At 48.4% G+C, this 22,121-nt stretch overlaps 1 protein-coding gene across 3 annotated transcripts in view; it reads right to left on the reverse strand.

The window, feature by feature from the left end:
- Positions 1-566: 566 nt before the first annotated feature.
- The window catches only part of LOC125445875, a 49,976-nt gene continuing 28,421 nt past the window's right edge, over positions 567-22,121 (reverse strand). For all 3 annotated transcript variants that reach the window (XM_048519299.1, XM_048519300.1, XM_048519298.1), the window contains exons 7-14: positions 18,017-18,233; positions 15,559-15,682; positions 13,304-13,472; positions 12,104-12,282; positions 10,780-10,893; positions 5,613-5,774; positions 2,500-2,615; positions 567-862 (exon numbers count right to left, since the gene is read on the reverse strand). In XM_048519299.1, coding sequence (XP_048375256.1) covers positions 808-862; positions 2,500-2,615; positions 5,613-5,774; positions 10,780-10,893; positions 12,104-12,282; positions 13,304-13,472; positions 15,559-15,682; positions 18,017-18,233 — 1,136 coding nt within the window. In that variant the 3' untranslated portion in view covers positions 567-807. The remainder of the gene's footprint in view (positions 863-2,499; positions 2,616-5,612; positions 5,775-10,779; positions 10,894-12,103; positions 12,283-13,303; positions 13,473-15,558; positions 15,683-18,016; positions 18,234-22,121) is intronic.

Below are 22,121 nucleotides of genomic sequence, written 5' to 3' on the forward strand. Positions count from 1 at the left end.
GCTCTAAGCCCACTAGCTCTTGCCAAACGTTACTGGACCTTTTTCAGCCAATCAGGTCGGTTCTCTCCTTGTGGAGCCTTTTTTTCTTTTTCTGGCTGTTGCTAAGGCCTTCTCCCTTTGGCCTGCTGTACACCAGCCCTTCAGGGTGGGGCAAGTTCGTTACACCCCCCATGGGGTTAACATTCGTTGGCTGTGACTTGATGCCAAAAACAAATCAATAAAATCGACAGAACTGATGGTGCCCTTTCACCTGCAAGAAAAATGAAAGGAGTGGGGGGGACAAAACCACTTCAAAAGGAGTACCTTATTTCTTCTTATGGTGTCATTGACATCCTTTTCTGTTCCATACACTGACTATTGCAGGTCTAATCCCTCGTCAGTGCGTTTCAGCAGGCATTTGCAAGAAGATTTTGCCATTTCGCACATTAAAGTCCAGTTGAAAAGTGCCCTGAAAGTCCATTATTCGGTGTATTTGTTGCTGCTGCTCACAATGCATTTGAATCTCCTACGGCTTTTTTTAGACCCTTTCCAGACAATCTGCCATTTACATGCAATAGACACAAAAATAAGATTAAGAATCACATTTATTTAGTAGGAGAAATTTCAGCACAAGGAAACAAAAATAATGTCAAAACGCTGCTGGTTTGATTCCCAGAGAGGAAAACTGCCAGGCAAGGGGGGAGGATCTTGAAATGGTGGGCCTGCAAAATTTAAAAACACCCCTAGATTTTACATTACTGTCTCCAAAAGGATCGACGGAGGCAAATCCTCTTCTAACTTCCACAGAGATTGTAAGACGCTCTTCTTTCAATTAGCATTGAATTGCTGATCTTGGTAGTTGAGGTATTCCCCAGGCAGGCGTCTGAAAAGATTTGATGAATGACATGTTTTACTGGGCTGTTTTAACCGATATACAAAGGTGTCATTCATATTTATTGACCTAAGTTTGACAGCCTCCTTGACCTTGAGAAAGATGGGCTATAAATCATTTGAATAAGTAAAATTTCAAATAACAGTCACAATAAGAAAGCACTCAAATAGGAGCTTTGTGCAACTTGTAAACAAACAAAACTCTGGTTGTGGTGGGTTTTCCGGGCTGTGTGGCCGTGGTCTGGTGGATCTTGTTCCTAACATTTCGCCTGCATCTGTGGCTGGCATCTTCAGAGGTGTATCACAGAGAGAAGTGTGTTGTGTGTAACCCGGAGTCAACTTTGTCAGATATGTGGTGGAAAACTGTCCCAGGGACACAGTGTGTAACAGACTTCACTCTGTGAGACACCTCTGAAGATGCCAGCCACAGATGCAAGCGAAACATTAGGAACAAGATCTACCAGACCACGGCCACACAGCCCAGAAAACCCACCACAACCAGTTGAATCCGGCCGTGAAAGCCTTCGACAAAACAAAACTCTGCTACAGAGCTGAATAGCTGAGCTTTGAGACAGCACTCTCTCTAATTTACGTTTTCCTCCATGAAGGTCAGTCATGGAATGCAAAGAAGCTCTCACTACTGTGAACAACACATTTGGCCAAGACTATATTCACTGGAATTTCCTAGAAGGTCAGCAACCCTGTCTCTAAGATTCTCTAAAATGAGAAAAAAACGGTATACAAAGGAGACTTTATTGAGGGGTTTAAAGCGGCAGATAAATGGTTATTTTCCTTCCTTTGTAAATCAGACAAAATTGTGTTTTTGATTTTGGTTTTTCACATTTTCGTTTTCTACCCTTCTAAATTCCTGTTTCGGGGGGGGGGGGGGGGTGTTTTCTGTTAAGCACATGCACACTCTAATGGTTGATTTGATATTTTAAAAAATTGTTTAAATCCAGCGTATCTCCCTGCAGATTTAAACGGCAGGTTTTTACGCTACACTTAATCTTGTGTTATATCGACTTAACAACCAAAGAGAACACCCTGCATCTCTGAGCTAAGGTCAGAATACCTCTCTAGTCTGCCCCATGTACAGTAGTCCAGGTTCCTTAGAGTCCCCAAGCACCAGTAGTAGAGCTGCCAGGGGACGGGGGGTAGGTTGCACCGGAGATGCACCTGGGGGGCAGAAAATTGCCCCCCCCCCAATTACCTTATTGAAACAGTGCAGGCTGGAGAAGCGGCCTGTTCCCTTCAGGCTGAAAATGGCCTGGTGGGAACTACACTTCCCAGGAGACCTTGCAAGCCCAAAGGTCTCATGGGAAGTGTAGTTCCCACCAGGCCATTTTCAGCCTGAAGGGAACAGGCCACTTCTCCAGCCTGCACTGTTTCAATAAGGTAAGTGTGGGGTGTGGGGGCAGGGGCGGGCAAGGAACCGTGGAGGGGGGGGCAGGTGGAAAACACAGAGTGCACACCGGGCGCAATATGGCCCAGCCACACCTCTGCCAAACACTCTTACTCACGCTGCCTTTCTCCGAAGCTTGGCAAGAACTGGGCCCAGCACCTTTCTATCTCAAACAATGTGCATTCACCATCAAGAAAACAAAAAACAACCGTACGAAGCTTCTCTACCTTTGACTCAGACTGTTAAACCCTGGAACGTCATCGGGCAAACCTCCTTGTTTCAGGTGAACCCAGGCCTTCTGAATATCAGCCGTGAGAAGACGAGAAGGATACATGAGAAATACCTGGGAGGAGCAACATGGAGCAGGATTGGCATGCCACGATCAATTCAGATGTAATGTTAAAGATCTTATACATTTGAAGAGCCCTTCACAGCTGAAAGATGAAAGCTTTTAACATAAGAAGACCCTTGCTGGATCAGACCAACAGGCCATCTAGTCCAGGGTTCTGTTCCACCTCATGGTCAACGTCTGGAGGTCCCACACAACAACAGGGTGTAGAGGCTGAGGTCCTCCTCTGATGTTGTCTCCTGGCACTGGGATTCAGAGGTTGGCTGCCTCTAAATGCAAAGGTTCTCTGTAGTCACTATGGCCAGGGACCACCGACAGACTCAGAGGTGGGATCCAGCAGGTTCTCACAGGTTCCCGAGAGTAGGTTTCTAATTATTTGTGTGTGCCGAGAGGGGGTTACTAATTGGTGATTTTGCCCTGTGATTTTTGCCTTAGTTACGCCCCTCCTCTCCTCAGCAGCTAGTCGCGCCAGAATTCCTTAGGTAAAGCAGTCTAGCAGGAGGTGCACTGGCGTCGCGTGGCAGCCTGCGGCTTGCATGCATTAGCTTTCCCGCCAAGGACCCGGCGCATGGCGGCTGCGTCCTTGCCACAGCCCACGCCCAGGAATGCCCCTTCTCCAGAATGCCCTGTGCCACGCCCCATCATGCCCTACGCCCAGCTCCATTGGTGCTACACCACTGTTTTGAATCCCACCACCATGGGAACCTGTTACTAAAATTTTTGGATCCCACCACTGGACAGACCTTTTCCTAAAAGAGCCCCTCCCTGTATGCTTTTGTGCCACCGCAATCTTGGTTCTTTTCCCAGTGCTCAGACCACAGCTGCAAAGCTGAATGGTTTTCCCCCCAGAGCTTATTTTCCCTTTTTTGTTCACATATACAAAGCATAATGATGGCATTATTGTTGCCGTTATTGGTACTGACCCGTCAATGTACAGAGCGGCTCTTTCGAGTAACACGAGAAGGCCGCAGCCAAAGGACTGGCTCACGAGTTCCAATCAATAAGTGAAATTCAGCCTTCCTCTCCCGTCCCTGCCCCCCCAGCACTTCTTGGCCCTCACTGCCCTCTTGGGAACGCCGGCTGAAGAAGCTGTTTCTGGCTGAATTCCTCTTCTTTGCAAGCATTACAGGAGCAGCTGCAGCTGTGAGTCTGGTGGTGGGAAGGGCCATCAGGCCAGAGCTGACTCACGGGAACCTCACAGCTCTTTTAAGGCTCCCTGTGACAGGGCGGGAAACGGCAAGCCCCAGAAGGCCGTCCTCCTGGGCGGCAAGTGGGAGAGCTGCTGCCTACGTGCCTTGCGCCCCAGAAGGCAGTGCGGCAGCCTCCCAAAAATCGGGACCATTGAGATAACCCGCAGGACAAATTGCTTGAACGTGGGACTGTCCCGCCAAAAGTGGGAAGTCTGGTCAGCCTATTGTAAGTCTCCCCTCCAGGGTCAAGGCTGAGAGTTTGTGACTGGCCCAAAGTCACTCAGCAAGCTTCCATGGTGCGAGGGGGGATTTGAGCCTGGGTTTCCCAGGTTCTAGTCCCGTGGTGTCGAACCTACGGCGCTCCAGATGTTCATGGACTACAATTCCCATCAGCCCCTGCCAGCATGGCCAATTGGCAACATAACCAACTTTTCCAAAAAAACACCAACACTTAATTGACCATGCTGGCAGGGGCTGATGGGAGAGTCCATGAACATCTGGAGCGCCATAGGTTCACCACCACTGTCCAACACTATAACCACTGTCCCATGCTACCTGGGAGCCTAGAGTTAACTAATCTCTGCGCACTGCTTGACTCCCTGATCTACTCCCACCCCTCTGCATACCCCGTCCTTAATTTACCTTCTTCCCACCTCAAGCCTACTTTTCCTTTTCCTGTATATATTTCCATGTCTCCATTTCTATTTCTCCAGTTTCTGCTTGTCAGTTCTCTTCCTGCTCAAGGTCAGTTCCTTTAACCACCACCACCATTTTATGACTGCCTTCCCTGGAGCCTTTGCCAACTGCTTCCAATTCCTTCCCCTTGCCTCACTCTGGCAGCTTTGCTCACTAAGAGGTTGTAATGCTTGTAAAGAGAATTCTCACACACACCCTCAGCCAATCAGTGTATGAAGAAGCCTCCCGCTCCGCCTTGGTACAATCAAGGAAAAGGGAGTAAAAAGCAAATAGCCAGACAGCGACTGTCCAACTCTGAAATCAGAGAAAGGAGTCTGGGTGAAAGGCCATGGGAGAAGAGCTTCTTAAAAACTGGGGCTGTGTTGGGGTGAGCCAGCCTTACCCAGCAGAGCCTCAGACAGAGCACAGGAATGCCTGCACCATCTGTTGCCCTCTGGGCAGGTGAGCTCACCTGTCACAAGACCCCCATGATGACTCCCACGGTCATGGGGTGCCCTGGACAAAGGGACAAAAGGTGCATACCCCCAGGTATGGATTAGGCCCAGACAGGAACGCTTCCTCCCGCACTTGCGCAGCCCCTATGATTCATGTATCACCCAGGATTCTCCCGCTCTCCTGCATCCAAACCCGCCTCCCGAAAACCCTACTAAAAGGTGCCAGGGACCGCTAGCTCGGCAGATTAGCCGCTGGCTTCTCTCCACCGGATCCTGATATCGCTGCGTCTCGCCTCTTCCTTGCGACCCACGCGGGCCGACTTCAGGGCTGCATTCCCAAATTGATTATACAGTACTTTATCATTCTTTGTAAGCTGAACTTGGGATTCCTCTGGATTGACAGATGGAGTAGAAATCTAAACAAACATACACACAATTTTAAAAGAGGAGAGAAAGGCTAGGTCTCTGGCCCGAGGAATTGATAATCTAATTTTTCAGCAGCATTAAGAGACAAGGAAGGAAGGCTGACAAGGGGAGGATATAAGGAAAGAATTTTAACTGACGTGTTCTGCTTCTAGCCTGTTTTGGTTTGCAGCATCCAAGCAGAAAGAAGATCCTCTCGCTTGCTTAAATTTTTGAAAAGACCAAAGCGGAAGCTTGTTTCTACGCACCTCTCTGATTGCAGGGTAGTCGTCAGCTGCCATGAATGCATCCTTCAACAACAGAAGGATCGAGGCGCAAAAACTCTGCATCGCGTTTATGTTCCAGTCTTGCATGAAGAGCTGATCCCAGACCAACAGCACGGCAGGTAAGTTCAGCACTCCAACAAATCCCTATACGAGACAGTAGAGACGGCTAAGTTTACCTGTTAAGACAGCCAAGACCAGTTCCTTTTTCTGAATTAAAATTGGGTACACAACTCAAGGTCTCAAAGCCTGGAAAAAAAGCTTTTATCTTTGAGTTGAAATATCTGATCCCAAATCATGAGAATGTAAGAATGTAAGGCAGTGGTGGGATCCAAAAATTTCAATAACAGGTTCCCTCGCCAGCCCCCCCCCCTCAGCTAGAAAGTGCATGAGCAGAGGTACCCTAGGCAGAAAGACCGGAAGGACCCTGGGCAAAGGAAACCTGGAGGTTGGATGCCCCCCCACGGGCAGCCATCCCACCACGACCGCAAAAAATTTTTTTGCACCAGGTCATTTCTAAATCATCATCACATTATAGAAAATGCCCCGAGCTCACAAAATCTGAACACAGCAATGAGTGAAACACACAGGTTCTTTGATAGAGGCTTGGTGTGAGATAAAAGGTACTAAAGGCTGAGTAACTTCAATGAATTGCAGTACCTGAAAGGGAATTAACCCAGTTCAGGGAGTTACATTGTGAAATTAGTCGCAATTGCTATATGGAACCTTCACGTTTAAAGGCAGTATGCCTCTCGGGGAGAGCAAAGAGGTGTGGAGAGATGGGAAAGCGGACCCCATTAGTAACCCCTCTTGGCACACACAAATAATTAGTAACCCACTCTCGGGAACTGGTGAGAACCTGCTGGATCCCACCTCTGATGTAAGGGCCAGTAGTCCAGCATTCTAACTCACATAGTGGCCAATCAGTTTTTCTAAAGGGTCAGGAAGCGGACAAAGAGTCCGAAGTCTTTCCTGGTGTTGCTTCCTGGCGCTGGGATCCAGAGATTCCTTTTAGTCATCAAGGCTACAAGCCACTGATGGACTTCTCCATGAATTTGTCTAACGCCTCTTTAAAAGCTGTCTAATCCTGTGGTTTTCACTAAATCATCTGGCGGAGAATTTCATATTTTAAATCACTTGTTGAGTACAGAATTACTACCTGTTTTCTGAATATCCCAAATCTATTGCCTATCGAGTTCATTGGGTGCCCCTGAGTTTGAATATTTTGGGAGAGGGAACTAATGTTCTCTTGGGTCAGGATTCCCTTGGCTTGCCTTTTCTGCTATGAGGCAGCAACTGTATTTTCCAGGTCTGGTAGGTGACTTCACCACTGCTAAGTGCACAGACACAAATTGCCAAATCTCCCAATAGAGATCAATTGGAAAGCCAGAACAGTGAGTCAAGCAGATACCTAACAGGCAGCCTCTTCAATGGATGCTACCAGTGGTGGGTAACAGGTAACAGGTTCCCATGGTGGTGGGGATTCTGAGCTGTGGCCGTAAGCCAATGCAGGGATGGTGCGGGGCACAACGAGGGGTTGTGGCCGGGCATTCTGTGGAGTGGGAACTGTGGCAAGGACGAGTCTGCTTGCGCTCGGAATCCTTGGGTGGGAAGCGAGATGCACGCAGGGCGCAGGCTACCACACGCACGCTGGTGTACCTCCTCTTGCTAGACTTTGCTTCTACAAGTTCTGTGCGCTACTGCTGAGAGGAGAGTAACTCAAGGCAAAAAAAAATCAGAAAGTGGCAAAATCACCAATTAGTAACTCCCTCTCGGCACACACAAATAATTAGTAACCTACTCTCGGGAACCTGTGAGAACCTGCTGGATCCCACCTCTGGATGCTAAAAGTTTGAAGAACCTTTAAATATTTGATTGTTTCTTTGTGATGTACTGGCAGCTCTCCCACAGCACCCAGCTTGGGAATTGCTGCCCCAAATTGTGCCCTGAATATCTTCTGTAATCCACTGGATCTCTAAAGAGTAGAAATCTGACAATCTACCTACTGAAGCAGAAGTGGGATTGTGTGGATGTAGCTACAACAGCGCCCCCGTGTGGCTTTCAGCCGCTATAGCGGATACTCCAGGCCTAAAAATCAAGCATTTCACCTGTGAAGAGGTATCTCAAACAAACGAAGAGAGGTGACCTTAACTGAGTGGGAAGAGCTTTAAAGCCTGGCATGCCCGAAGGTCCCAAGTTCAATCCTGGCATGCGCCATGGCAAGACCCTCCCACTTGAGACCATGCAGAGCTGCTGCCAGTCTGAAAATGCTGATCTGACAGACTGATGGTCAGATTCAGTATGAGGAAGGTTCATGTGTGTGTGCAAGCCCTGGTTTTGCCAGTTAAAAAGGGCCTGAGTTGGCCGGGAAACAGCTTTGTCTGCATGAGATCCTGGGTTGCTGCTGCCAGTCCTGAGTGAGATGGGCCAGTGGGCTGCTTCTGGACAAGAGAGAAGAGTTTGGATTTATATCCCCACTTTCTCTCCTGCAGGAGACTCAAAGGGGCTTAGAATCTCCTTGCCCTTCCCCCTCACAACAAACACCCTGTGAGGTAGGTGGGGCTGAGAGAGCTCCGAGAAGCTGTGACTAGCCCAAGGTCACCCAGCTGGCGTGTGTGGGAGTGCACAGGCAAATCTGAATTCGCCAGATAAGCCTCCACAGCTCAGACGGCAGAGCGGGGAATCAAATCCAGATTAGAATGCACCTGCTCTTAGCCACTGCTCTTAGCCACTATGCCACTGCTGCTCCCAGGTAGCTTGACCCAGGCTAGATCTCAGACACTAAGCAAGGCTGGCCCTGGCTAGTACTTGGAGGGGAGACCAGCAAGGAATGTTGTTGTTGTTGTTGTTGTTGTTGTTGTTGCTGTATTGTGGAAGGCTTTCACAGCCGGAATCACTGGGGTGCTGTGTATGTGTGGTTTTCCTCGAGCTGTAAGGCCCGTGTTCTGTAACATTCTCTCCTGACGTTTCGCCTGCATCTGTGGCTGGCATCTTCAGAGGAGATCCTCTGAAGATGCCAGCCACAGATGCAGGCGAAACGTCAGGAGAGAATGCTGCTAGAACACGGCCATACAGCCTGGAAACCACACAGCACCCCATTATTATTATTATTTTATTGATACAAAAACAGTTATACACAGCAAACAAGATCAATATGCTGGATTTTGTATTACATCACATGTCGGACACTTCCCAAGCATCTAGGACTGTGTGATGTATCGACGAATAATGCGTGCAGAACTGAGTAGGGTGGCCTTTTGCAGCTGACATATGGTGATTTTGTCAAGCTACCAATGGTGTTCATTTGTAAATGTCAGTCCAAAAGGTCTTGTATGCGCTGCACCCAGTGTGCCGATCACCACTGGGACCACCTTTACTGGTTTGTGCCAGAGTCTTTGTAGTTCAATCCTTAAATCCTTGTATCGTGTAAGTTTTTTCCAGTTGCTTCTCATCAATTCTGCTGTCACCAGGAATTGCAACAGCAGAATTGATGAGAAGGAACTGGAAAAATTTACACTATTATTATTATTATTATTATTATTATTATTATTATTATTATTATTATTATTATTATTATTATTATTATTATTATTATTATATTCAATTTAATAGACCGTCCTACCTCCGAAGGACTCAGGGCGGTTCACAAAACAATCAAACACAAATACATCAGATAGTTTCAATTAAAACAATAGATAAATTAAACATTAAAACACTAGCAGCAGTAATCTTCCACAATTAAAATAAGTAGGTGATGTCCGGCATTAACCCCCCCGTGAGGGGACTGGTCGATACTCAATCAGCAGATGACATATGGAGCTGTAAAGAGCAAATATCAGGGTTGTGTCAGGTTCTATGACTGAAGCCAATAAAAGGCTCTGGATTCGGTATCAGAAGTCTTTATTGATAACCAGAAGTGTAGCTGTGTCAGGACTACAACTCCCAGCATGCACCCGTTCCCGCCTTTTTCCAACAAGAGAGGGAAAACAAACTGAGAAGCTACATCCCGCCAGAGCTTCACGGCCAATGAGAGGCCAGAGATTGTGCAGGGGGAGAAAGCTGATTGGTTGTTGAATTCAGAAATAAAATAAATACTGGAACTGAGGACACGAATCCTTAGTTCCTGTAGTTAGGGGGACATAAATCAATACAGTTCCTTTTCTAAAGTTAGCTTAGTCTGAGTGTGTTCAGCTTTACAAGCCGGGCCAGAGTGCGCCTGGTGTGCACTCTGTGTTTTCCACCCGCCCTCCGTGGCGCCCTGGCCCCCGCCCCCCCCACCTTAGTTTAGCCTGGAAAAGCGGCTTATTCCCTTCAGGCTGAAAACAGCCTGGTGGGAACTACACTTCCCATGAGACCTTGGGGCTTGCAAGGTCTCCTGGGAAGTGTAGTTCCCACCAGGCCGTTTTCAGCCTGAAGGGAACAGGCCGCTTCTCCAGCCTGCACTGTTTCAATAAGGTAAGTGTGTGTGTGGAGGGGGGCGCTGTGAGGGGCAGAGGGGGCGCCACGGGGGCAATTTTCCGCCCACCCAGGCACGCACCCGGTGCAACGCGCACCCCCAGCTCCCTGGTAGCGCCGCCTCTGTTGATAACAACAGTAAAAGTCAGTTCTGACCACACTTGCAATTACAACCGCCTCTTTATCCCCATGCAGCAACCATAAATCCCGCCACCCTTTTCCCATGGAATGTGAGAAAGACACCGTGAAAAGAAAGAGCCGTTGGGGAGGCGAGCATCCCAAGGCCAGCGCAGCGATAGTTCAGCCACCTGCCGCCACCCCCTTCAGAGTCGGTGCCAGGGTCGTTCCTAGTTATCTATAGTTGCAGGCATCAAAGGGAATGAAAGTAAGAGAAAGAGTTGAGCGAGCTCTGGCCCCTTCTCCAGAGTGGGTGTGAATGCCCTCACCTAAAGGCATTCCTTTGATGAAAGGAGGAAGCACCTCCTGACAGGTTGCTCTGCAGATGACAAACTACCTCTGTTAGCTTCTTGTCTTGCAAACACTACTGGGGCACCGTAAATCGTCTGCAAATTGACAGCACCATAAACACACATATAAGACTATCCCGCCCAACCTAGGGATGCTTTCAGTCACAAAAGGTGACCAGCCGACAGGTGATGTTTGTCATGACCACCCATAAACCAGACCCTCTTCTTACCTCAGCCAACCAGTTCCTAAGGAAAAAGACTGGGTTTGCCAGCAGCTCCTTGGCAACAGTTGGCATTGGCTGAGTGCTGACTTGTTCCCAAAGTATCAGATCCACCAAGAAATCCTACCAAAGAAAGGATAAACAGGATTTAATCTAGACCAGCAGTTTCTCTACCAACACTTTATTTCTGGAAAGAAAGAAAAAAAATCAGAAACATAATAGAGGGACAAGGGGCTTGGACAGATTTATGGAGGAGAAGTCGATCTAGGGCTACCAATCTTGATCCTTCTTGATCTGAGGTTGCAAATGCCTTAGCAGACCAGGTGCTCAGGAGCAGCAGCAGCAGCAAAATGCCATTGCTTTCACCTCCTGCACGTGAGCTCCCAAAGGCACCTGGTGGGCCACTGCGAGTAGCAGAGTGCTGGACTAGATGGACTCTAGTCTGTTCCAGCAGGCTCTTTCTTATGTTCTTAAGGCCATTGCTTTCACATCCTGCCTGTGAGCTCCCAAAGGCACCTGGTGGGCCACTGCGAGTAGCAGAGTGCTGGACTAGGGGGCTTTCCCCACTCACCTTCTGCTGTGTGCCGCTCTCGCGCCCCCTCAGCGCGCGTCATTCCTGGCGCGCTCTCAGGGTTCCCCACGACCTCCGCGCGGGGTCATCAAAAGGTGCTGTTTCTTCAGCGCCAGGAATGACGCACGCTGAGGTGGTACAAGAGCGGCAGCGTCGGGGCGGCTGCATGGTTGCCGCCCTTGCAAGTGGGGAGCGCCGCTGGACCCCACGCTACTTTCCCAGAGTAGCACGCAGCAGAAGGTAAGTGGGGAAAGCCCCTCTGTGGACTCTGGTCTGATCCAGCAAGGCTCGTTCTCATGTTCTTATGACAATGGTTTAAAAATATTGATAAGTGCCACCATGAGGGTGACAGCGATGCTGACTGGCTGGCAGGGGAGTGGAAGCTGACAAGTGGGCAGGCTGGTGAGCAGGAAGAAAATGGGATTCTCCACCCGCTAGTCTTGATCAGTTTCCAATTAGACAGTGACTAGGCAGGGCTAACTGGAGGATGGGGCGGCTGGGGAAACAAGGTTACACATTTGCCAGGGCTCCAAGACCAGGCAAGGTTTCCCCACCCATTTTCACTTGGTGCCCAGCACCTGAAAAGACCAAAGGGCGTGCAAGAGATCTCTCAGTTTACCCTGTGGGGTCCCAGGATTTTGGAGCAGTCACTGTCATGGCTGCTATCAGCCCTGCCAACCGCCCAAAAGTCTCCTGTTGATCCCTAACCAGCCATGAAGCTTGCACTTGGCAAGGATTTAAGCTGGTTAAACGGAGACTTACTTTATCATCAGTGGTGATATTCTTCCCGAAAGAACTCCGAAGGTGACTGAAGAATGTGGAATCTTCTCTCTCTAGGAAGCTCATCACCGAGTCAGCTGTGGCCTGGACTTTTGACCAGCTCGGGAACAGGTTCTGGTGCAGGGAATGTAGGTACATGGCTAATTCATAGGGGTGTTCATCTAAAATGAAACAACGGCATTTATATCATAGGAAGTGACCTCCAATAAGCAATGTAATAAGATTAAGATTGTGGAAATTGAAACCTGGACAAATCTGGGCCAAAGCTGAAACAAAGCTTATGTATTAACATGACACGTTAAACCATACAGAAATTACGTAATGGAATAACACATACAGCAACAGATAATATGCTCTGTAACAGTAGAGCAGTCTACAGTCCTTTCCTTTCATTAATACATTCTTCCTGAATCCTTCCATTATATAAAAAAAGCCTCATTGCCTCTGCCAAAATATTCTACTCACTGCATTGACTTATACTGTGTAATGTGCCTTCAAGTCTCAGTAAGAAAAGCAGAATATAAATAATGTAAAATGAAATGAAATAAAACAAAAATGACCATCGGTCCCTTTTGGTATCAGAGGCGTCATTCAACCAACTAATCTGTTCAGTTCTAACAAACTAGCTAGAACAGGGGTCTGCAACCTGCGGCTCTGGAGCTGCATGCGGCTCTTTTGTCCTTGTACTGCGGCTCTGGGCCGCATCCCCACCTTTCCTCCTCCTCCTCCTCTCCCTCTGGAGAGCCAAAAGCTTCGGATCCAGAGGGGAGGGGAATACCCACAAGTCCCGCCGCAGCCTCAACAAGGAGAAAAACAACAAACCAGGCTCAGTCAAGAGAAGCTCCGGGGCTGTGAAATACATGGGGACATTAAATACAACTCCCCAGAACAGAGATCTGCAACCTGTGTCTCTCCAGATGTTCATGGACTACAAGTCCCATCAGCCCCTGCCAGCATGGCCAGCATGGCAGGGGCTGATGGGAATTGTAGTCCATGAACATCTGGAGAGCTACAGGTTGCAGACCCCTGCCCCAGAAGATGTAACATTCAAGCATACTACTCAACTACTCACAAGCTATCGAAATCTGACCGATTCAGTAGTGCCTGAGGTTTCCCCCCCAAGGGAGGAAGGATAAAAAGAAGATGACAAATCAGCAGTTATGTTCTCGAGGCGTTATTTACCTGTCGGCACTGTTTGCTGAAATGCCACCTGCAGAGGAACGAGCCAGTGAATAAGGTATGGTTCATAGGTACCACTGAAAACATACAGAACATTTAAGGTTTTGCTGGTTTCTAAAATCATCCTTTCATCTGTTGCAAAAGGACTCAGACAGGGGATCTTGCCGTATTTCTGTCAGAAGGAAAGTGGGAAAGCAGTTACGTAGAAAGCAGGAAAAACAGGGGCAGATATGACAGCGCAGTCCTCTGCAAAGGTACATCCTTCTAAGGTCATTCAAGCTAATGGGCTTAGTTAGAAATTAGGATTGCACTAGGACAGTGATGGCGAACCTTTTCGAGACCGAGTGTCCAAATTGCGACCCAAAACCCACTTATTTATGGCAAAGTGCCAACACGGCGATTTAACCTGAATACTGAGGTTTTAGTTTAGAAAAAATGGTTGGCACCAAGGCGTGCGTTACTCGGGAGTAAGCTTGGTGTTAGTTGGTGGCTTTGCTTTGAAGCAACCGTGCAACTCTTCCAATGGGTGAATCATAACCCTAGGAGTGTTTGCTCAGAAGCAAGCCCCATTGCCAGCAATCGAGCTTACTCCCAGGTAAAGGATCGCGCTTTAGTTCTCCGCATGAAAATCAGTGGGGTTTAACAGCGCTTAACAGGGTTACCTACGCTGCTTCCCCAAAACTAAATCTTAGGCTTAATGCTAATAACCGAGCCCAGCGGCCCAGGCCAGCCTAGATTGGGGGGGGGGGGGCTCTGTTTGCCCGTGCCAACAAAGGGGGCTCTGAGTGCCACCTCTGGCACCCGTACCATAGGTTCGCCACCACTGCACTAGGAAAGTGCTTTGCAAGAGCAAAAAGCTGTACCGCAATGCATTCGTAGCTGAAGTGACAATAGGGAAGGCACACAAAAGAATTATAATGCAGAAGACTCCTTCCTTCATTAAAACCTTTCAACGAGAAGAAGAATTTCTCGCCGCATTTATTTGATTGTTTTATTGTGAGTCGCCTTGAGTCTTAGAGATATGGCAGGGTATAAATGTAATAAATAAATAAAAAATAAGAAAGAAGGGTTCGGATTTATATCCCATCTTTCTCTCCTGCAAGGAGTCTCAAAGCAATATACAGATTCCTTCCCTTCCTGTCCCCACAACAGACACCTTGTCAGGTAGGTGGGGCTGAGAGAGTTTGGAAAAACTGTGACTAGCCCAAGGTCACCCAACAGGCTTTACATGTAGGAGCAGAGAAACCCAGATAAGAGTCCGCCACTCATGTGGAGTAGTAGGAAATCAAACCCCGTTCTCCAGATTAGAGTCTACCTGCTCTTAACCACTATACATCACACTGGCTCCCATTCATTTAATATCCATTTAAGTTCATCAACTAAAAGGCACAATCCTAATCTGAAAAAAAAACCTCAACTCTAATAATAATAATATTAATAATGGGTTGGTTTTTATGCCCCTGCTTTTCTCCCCTTCCCTTTCCCTCCCCTCAACAGACCCTTTGTGAGGTAGAAGAAGAAGAAGAAGAGTTTGGATTTATATCCCCCCTTTCTCTCCTGCAGGAGACTCAAAGGGGCTGACAATCTCCTTGCCCTTCCCCCCTCACAACAAACACCCTGTGAGGTAGGTGGGGCTGAAAGAGCTCCCAGAAGCTGTGACTAGCCCAAGGTCACCCAGCTGGCGTGTGTGGGAGTGCACAGGCTAATCAAAATTCCCCAGATAAGCCTCCACAGCTCAGACGGCAGAGCTGGGAATCAAACCCGGTTCCTCCAGATTAGATACACGAGCTCTTAACCTCCTACGCCACTGCTGCTCCTCAGGTGGGGCTGACAGAGTTCTGAGAGAACAGGCCCAAGGTCGCCCAGTAGTCTTCATGTGGAGGATTGGGGAATGGAACCCAGTTCTCTAGATTAGAGTCCACACCTCTTAACCACTACACTACTCTGTCTCTCCCAAAGGACCTAAGTTTAGCTCACGTGACTAAAGTTGAACATGACACATTAATTAAAAACAGGAAATTGATGGGACCAGAGCCAGCACATACGTTTTCTAGGGCTCAAGAAGACATGGTGAAGATCACATAAAGCTCTTTCAAAGTGTTAATTATCAAGACAGGGCAGCCAATTTCAAATTGTAGGGTGGAGGTTAGCTGCATATCCCCTCTGGTCCCTGTTTAGCCTCAAGGCAAATCGAGGCTGCAGGAATGAGACAGCCTCAGCTGGAGCCCTAAACTTTTCTACAGAGCTTTCCAACTTACCTCCACGACTGCGTTTTCGATAAGACCTGAAACTGGCGACCGAGTAGCCGTCCGCAGCTTCAGTTGAGCAACCTGCCGTGCTACTGTGCGTCCAAAGCTCACTCTGGCTTCTCTCTCGAGATATCTGAGAAGATGAACAAACCGTTTATGTCAAAGGCTTTCATGACTGGAATCAACTGGCTGTTGTGGGTTTTCGGGGCTATGTGGCTGTAGTCTGGCGGTTCTAGCTTCTAACGATTCACCTGCCTCTGTGGCGAGCATCTTTAGAAGCATGTCACGGTAAGAACATAAGAACATAAGAACAAGCCAGCTGGATCAGACCAGAGTCCATCTAGTCCAGCTCTCTGCTACTTGCAGTGGCCCACCAGGTGCCATTGGGAGCTCACATGCAGTATGTGAAAGTAATGGCCTTCTGTGGCTGTTGCTCCCGAGCACCTGGACTGTTAAGGCATTTGCAATCTCAGATCAAAGAGGATCCAGATTGGTAGCCATAAATCGACTTCTCCTCCATTAATCTGTTTAAAGCTATTAAGTTAGACTAGGGGTGGCCAGGGCTGACGGGAATTGTAGTCTACCAACATCTGGAGCACCATAGGTTGGCCACCCCTGTGGTAGGCGGAAAGATATGTTTCTCTCTGTGACACACAATTAGATGTGTTTCTGTTCCAGTCACAGATGCAGGTGAAACATTAGGAGCGAAAATCACCAGACCACAGTCACATAGCCTGGAAAATCTAGAACGAGCCATTTAGTTTTTTAAAATTCATGGAGGAATGGCCCACTAATGACTATTAGCCATGACAATTAAGTGGACACACCTGTTCAGAGGCAGTATACCTTACAATAACTACTTGCTCAGGGCAACAACAGAAAGAGGTTTGACCTCTGTGTCACAGGTGGAAAGGTGGTATAGTGTAGTGGTTGGGAGCGGTGCACTCTTAACTAGAAAACTGGGTTTGATTCCTCCTCTAAACTGGTGAACCAGATTTGTTTCCCCACTTCTACACATAAAGCCTGCTGGGTGACCCTGGGCCAGTCATAGTTCTTTCAGAACTCTCTTAGCCCCACCGACCTCACAAGGTTCTGTTGCGAGGAGAGGAAGGGAAGGAGCTTGTAAGCCGCTTTGAGACTCCTTATGGTTGAGAAAAGTGGGGTATAAATCCAAATACTTCTTCCAAATTCTTCTAGGTAACCTGGTGAGATGGATTTGTTTCCCCACTCCAACACATGAAGCCTGCTGGGACATCTTTGGGCTAGTTGCAGTCATCTCCAAACTCTCTCAGTCCCGCCTACCTCACAAGGTGTCTGCGGTGGGGAGGGGGAGGGAAGGAATTGTAAGCCACTTTGAAACTCCATGTGGTAGAGAAAAATGGGGTATAAATTCAACATTTCTTTTTCTTCTGGGGTTTGGCCAATGAGAGAAAGAGGAGGTTAGACTAGATGGACCACTGCTATTATTATTATTGTTGTTGTTGTTGTTGTTGTTGTTGTTGTTGTTGTTGTTGTTGTTGTTAATTGTATTTATAAACCGCCCTCCCCCGAAGGGCTCAGGGCGGTGAACAAACAAATAGATAGAGCACAGATAAAATCAGTAAATAATCATTAAATATGGCTCTATATGTTAAAATCAACCCCATTAAAATGCAGCATCCTAATCAAATATACTGATGGTGTCCTACTAGAAATCCCCTAACAAAAAGGGGGGGAGGGGAGGGGGAGAGAGGGAACAGCAGGGTCCACAGATGTTATGAAAAGGAGGAGGGGGGGCATCAGCGGCCGGACTCCCCAAAAGCCCGGTGGAACAGCTCCATCTTGCAGGCCCTGTGAAATTCATTAAGATCCCGCAGGGCCCGCGTAGCTGGAAGTAGAGCGTTCCACCAGGCAGGGGCCAGAGCTGTAAAAGCTCTGGCCCAGGTGGAGGCCAGCTGCATCATTGAGGGGCCAGGGATCACCAGCAAATTTGCCTCTGCTGAGCGCAAAGGTCGATTTGGGACATGTGGGGCAAGACGGTCCCATAGGTACAGAGGTCCCAGGCCGAGCAAGGCCTTAAATGCTGGAGCCCAAAATCCAGAGGCATAGTGGGGGGAAATGGCGCCGGGGCAAAATCTGCCCAAGCGCCCCCTTTACCACGCCCCCTTGCGCCCCACTTACTGGACTGGGCCGCTGGGAGGCCCTCAGCCCCACCCCGCCAGGCTGCTCCTTTGGCCGGCGGAAGCTTTGCCAGTTGAAGGAGCAGCCTGGTGGGGTGGGGCCGAGGGGAGGGGCGTGGGGGGCGATTCTCCTGACGTGCGCCCAGGGACATGTGACCCCATGTTCCCGTGAACGCTCCGCCTCTGCCAAAACCTTAAATCCTGTGCACGGAAGGCAGGATTCTGCTGTTTTGGTGGATCCGGCCAACTGAAGAGTGACATCACAGGGAGAGAAGCAGACAGGGCTTTGCAGTCCTGCTGATACTTACGCCAGCGTTTTGGCCTTGCAACTTTCTGAGCCCGCCCCGAGCAGTTTACTCATCCAAATCAACTGACGAAGGCTCCTGGGAAGCAGTTTTCCGACAAGCCTTTCGCACACTGTTGACAGCTTCCCTGGTACTCGTGCGATTATGGCACCCAGCAAATCCCCCAGCAAGTCACTCTCTGGGCAGCTGAGACCAGAAGAGCTGATATACAAGTGGGCACCTAGAAGAAATCCAAATATTTACAAAGTAGCTTCAAATATAAATAGAAAGCAAAACTGGTGATATTATTTTTTAACCCAGCAGCAGCAGTAATTCAAGGAATAACAAATTTGCAACCTTAGAGCTAAATTGAAACTATTCAGTCCCATTTTATTTGTTGTCTACGGGGCTTTCCGCACTGACAGAGTTGTACTGGTTTCTATCTAGGTTCACCTCAGTGTATCCGCACTGCAACTGAGCTCAACGTTATTTTGTCTCAGTTCTCCCGCCTCAGAACTGTGACATCCCTGTCGCAGTTATGAACTGCACCTTTCTACTGGAACAAGGTCGATACCGCTTCGAAGCTTCGAAGTGCGGACGCATCGAAACGACACCTCATCCGTTCAACCAACCAGGAGCTGCTTTTGTGGCATGCACAGAATGGGAGAGTTGTGGCGGGCAAGTAACTGTAAACTGTAAAAACTATAAAAAAAAAAAGAACGCTCCCGTTTCCCATGGTAACACAAGCTCCAATCATGATCGAGGAACGAAACAGGCACCAAGATGATCCCGCCCACTTAGCTCGGTTCCAGGGGGCCAAGTAAGTTGCTGTGCGGACAGCCTGGAATCGCCCCTCACTGAAGGGAACCGAGTCGACCTTAGCTCCCTTCTGTAGTGCGGAAAGCCCCTACGTGGCATTCCAAAAAGTGTTTCTTATTTTGTTCTCTGTTATGAACTTGGTCCAACACTGATCCTGACAAAAGCACAGTTGCTTACCTTTTCTGACTCCATCTCCATCACAGGGCTAAACCCAGGAGCCTTATACACTATATCAGGGGTGTCCAGCTCTGGCGCCCCAGATGTTCATGGACTACGATTCCCATCAGCCCCATGCTGGCAGGGACTGATGGGAATTGTAGTCCATGAGCATCTGGGGCACCAGAGTTGGACACCCCTGCACTATATGCTGTCAGATTCCTTTCAGTTATCATGGTACAAGCAAATAATCTTCTATATATATATAAAAATCTATCAGTGCATTTTTCTGCTGACAGGTAATCTCCCAAACTACTGGACCGATTGCTTTGAAATTTTCACACAATGTCGCATTCGCATGTGACCAGGTTTCCATACTGTTTCCATACCTCCTGTTGTGTACATGTCACAACTGTGCCAGTTATTGTGTACATGCCACAGAACCTGTGACAGTTCTGTTCTGCAACAGCGCCATCTGCTGGCCGTCAAAGCAACACCCTCTGATACAAGGGAACCAACCATGCCTTCCTTGAAAACCACTGCCATATGGAGTGAAAGGGATGGGGTGGCCCATCTACACATGGCCCACCCACCTTAGCGGAGGAAGGGGAAGGTGAGGGAGGGTCTAGGGGTTTGCTGGACCAAACGCTCTGAAATTTGAACACAACTTAGCTCATGCCTCCCAGCGTGTTTTAAGCTAGATAATTTGCCTGCAAGGGAAGTGACCACATGGCCCACCCTAGCAGAGGAAGGGGAACGTTAGCGAGGGACTGGCCGGGTTGCCATGCCAGGGAACGGGAGAGAGGGAGGAAAGCGAGGGGCCCCTTGCCCCTCCCCTCCCTTGCAAGCATTGTGCAGTGACACATGTTCCAACCGTTCGCTTCCCCTTTTCTTTCTTTTCCACTTCACCAGACTCAGCCACAGCAACGCGTGGCCGGGCCCACTAGTAAAACAGATAAGAACACTTGGAATCTCTTTGGATTCCAATAAGCAATACACATTTGCAACAATTAAGCAGAGACTTGTTGATATGGAGAAACAATTAATACTCGCTTGTGCACAGAGGCCTTGTTCTCCATTGATATTCGATCTCCCCTCAGGATCTGTGCTCCCTCCAGCATATTTTTCAGAAGAAGAAGAAGAGGAGGAGGAGGAGGAGGAGGAGGAGGAGTTTGGATTTATATCCCCCCTTTCTCTCCTGCAGGAGACTCAAAGGGGCTGACAATCTCCTTGCCCTTCCCCCCTCACAACAAACACCCTGTGAGGTAGGTGGGGCTGAGAGAGCTCTGAGAAGCTGTGACTAGCCCAAGATCACCCAGCTGGCATGTGTGGGAGTGTACAGGCTAATCTGAATTCCCCAGATAAGCCTCCACAGCTCAGGCGGCAGAGCTGGGAATCAAACCCAGTTCCTCCAGATTAGATACACGATCTCTTAACCTCCTACGCCACTGCTGCCACTGCTATAGAGACCATCGAACATGTATACACTGTAAATGTTATACATCCTTAAGAGGCATGTTCATAAAGCCCCATTTGAATGAAACTCTACTGACTTCTGACAAAGGAAAAGTTAAATACTTTATGATAAAAACTCCCAGATAACCACAGATATTGCTGCTGTTCTAACAAGGGCGATGAAGATTCGAAACCTCAAAGTCGCTTCTGATTAATCATATGGATAACAAACTGTCTTTTTATTTTCTCTTTCCTGCCTACATTGATCATATGGGTAGTTTTATGCCTATTTATTTACATGCCAATAAAAAGTGCTGTTGTTTAAAAAATATATCTGTATCTACCAAGAATAAAGAACTGAAGGACTAGTACCGATTTCAGAACACTGAAATCAGATTACAAATACAAATACAAAACCTTTAATGGCATATAGACACTGAAATCAACGAACTCATGCCATTCACAAGTGAGCGTCATTTGACACTGAATTCCCTTTTTAAACAATATCCGTGTGATCATACTTGTATCCAGTGATTTGCTACCTAGACACAGATCAGGGCCGGCTTACCGTAAACAATGAGAGCTTGGATAATTACCCACACTGTTCTGTTACAGGTTTGGCAAACTTTGACAGCTATCATTTTTTTGGCTCTTCCTAGCGAAGGCGCCTCCAGGAGTTCCTGCTGCGAAAGAAGGTTGCTCGTCCCGAGACCAAAGCAGACGTGGGTCTCTGCTCCCCTGACTCTTCTGTCAGCTGTGGGAACTGTTTCCAGAAACGATAGGGGCCCGATTCAGATTGGGAACGGCAGCGTGCTGGGGAGAAGGGACTTCAGCCTCCTCTGGTAGTGGAAAGTGCCATCAAGTCACAGCTGATCATAACCCCATCGGTCAGGGGTGTTGAGCTCATTTGTTATGAAGAAGAAGAAGAAGAAGAAGAAGAAGAAGAAGAAGAAGAAGAAGAAGAAGAAGAAGAAGAAGAAGAAGAAGAAGAAGAAGAAGAAGAAGAAGAAGAAGAACAACAACAACAACAACAACAACAACAACAACAACAACAACAACAACAACAACAGGAGGAGGAGGAGGAGGAGGAGGAGGAGGAGGAGGAGGAGTAGTTTTGGATTTATATCCCCCCTTTCTCTCCTGTAGGAGACTCAAATGGGCTTGAAAGCTCCTTTCCCTTCCCCCCCCCCCATAACAAACACCCTGTGAGGTAGGTGGGGCTGAGAGAGTTCCGAGAAGCTGTGACTAGCCCAAGGTCACCCAGCTGGCGTGTGTGGGAGTGCACAGGCTAATTGAATTCCCCAGACAAACCTCCACAGCTCAGGCGGCAGAGCGGGGAATCAAACCCGGTTCCTCCAAATTAGAATGCACCTGCTCTTAACCTACTACACCACTGTTATGTTATGCTATGACATAAATGTGACTTGGTTGGGCCAGGCCCCGTGGCGGGGTGACTGCCTGAGCTGGTCCCAGAATTGCAATGGAGGGGGCGGGGTGCCTGAACAGGTGAGTCTGCAGTAGGGTGGAGTGGGGTGGTTGCCTTGAGAGGGCTTATCAGGCCTGCTTCCAACCTGGCCTGAGGAGATCAGGAGCAGGGAGAGTTCGCCTCAGCTGGTTCGAGGGGGGTTGAATCTGGCCCCCTGGACGCATATTTGACATCTCTGCCATAGGATTTCCGAGGCAAGAGACATTCAGAGGT

Source organism: Sphaerodactylus townsendi, linkage group LG16 (genome assembly GCF_021028975.2).
Source record: "Sphaerodactylus townsendi isolate TG3544 linkage group LG16, MPM_Stown_v2.3, whole genome shotgun sequence".
NCBI classification, from domain to species: domain Eukaryota; kingdom Metazoa; phylum Chordata; class Lepidosauria; order Squamata; family Sphaerodactylidae; genus Sphaerodactylus; species Sphaerodactylus townsendi.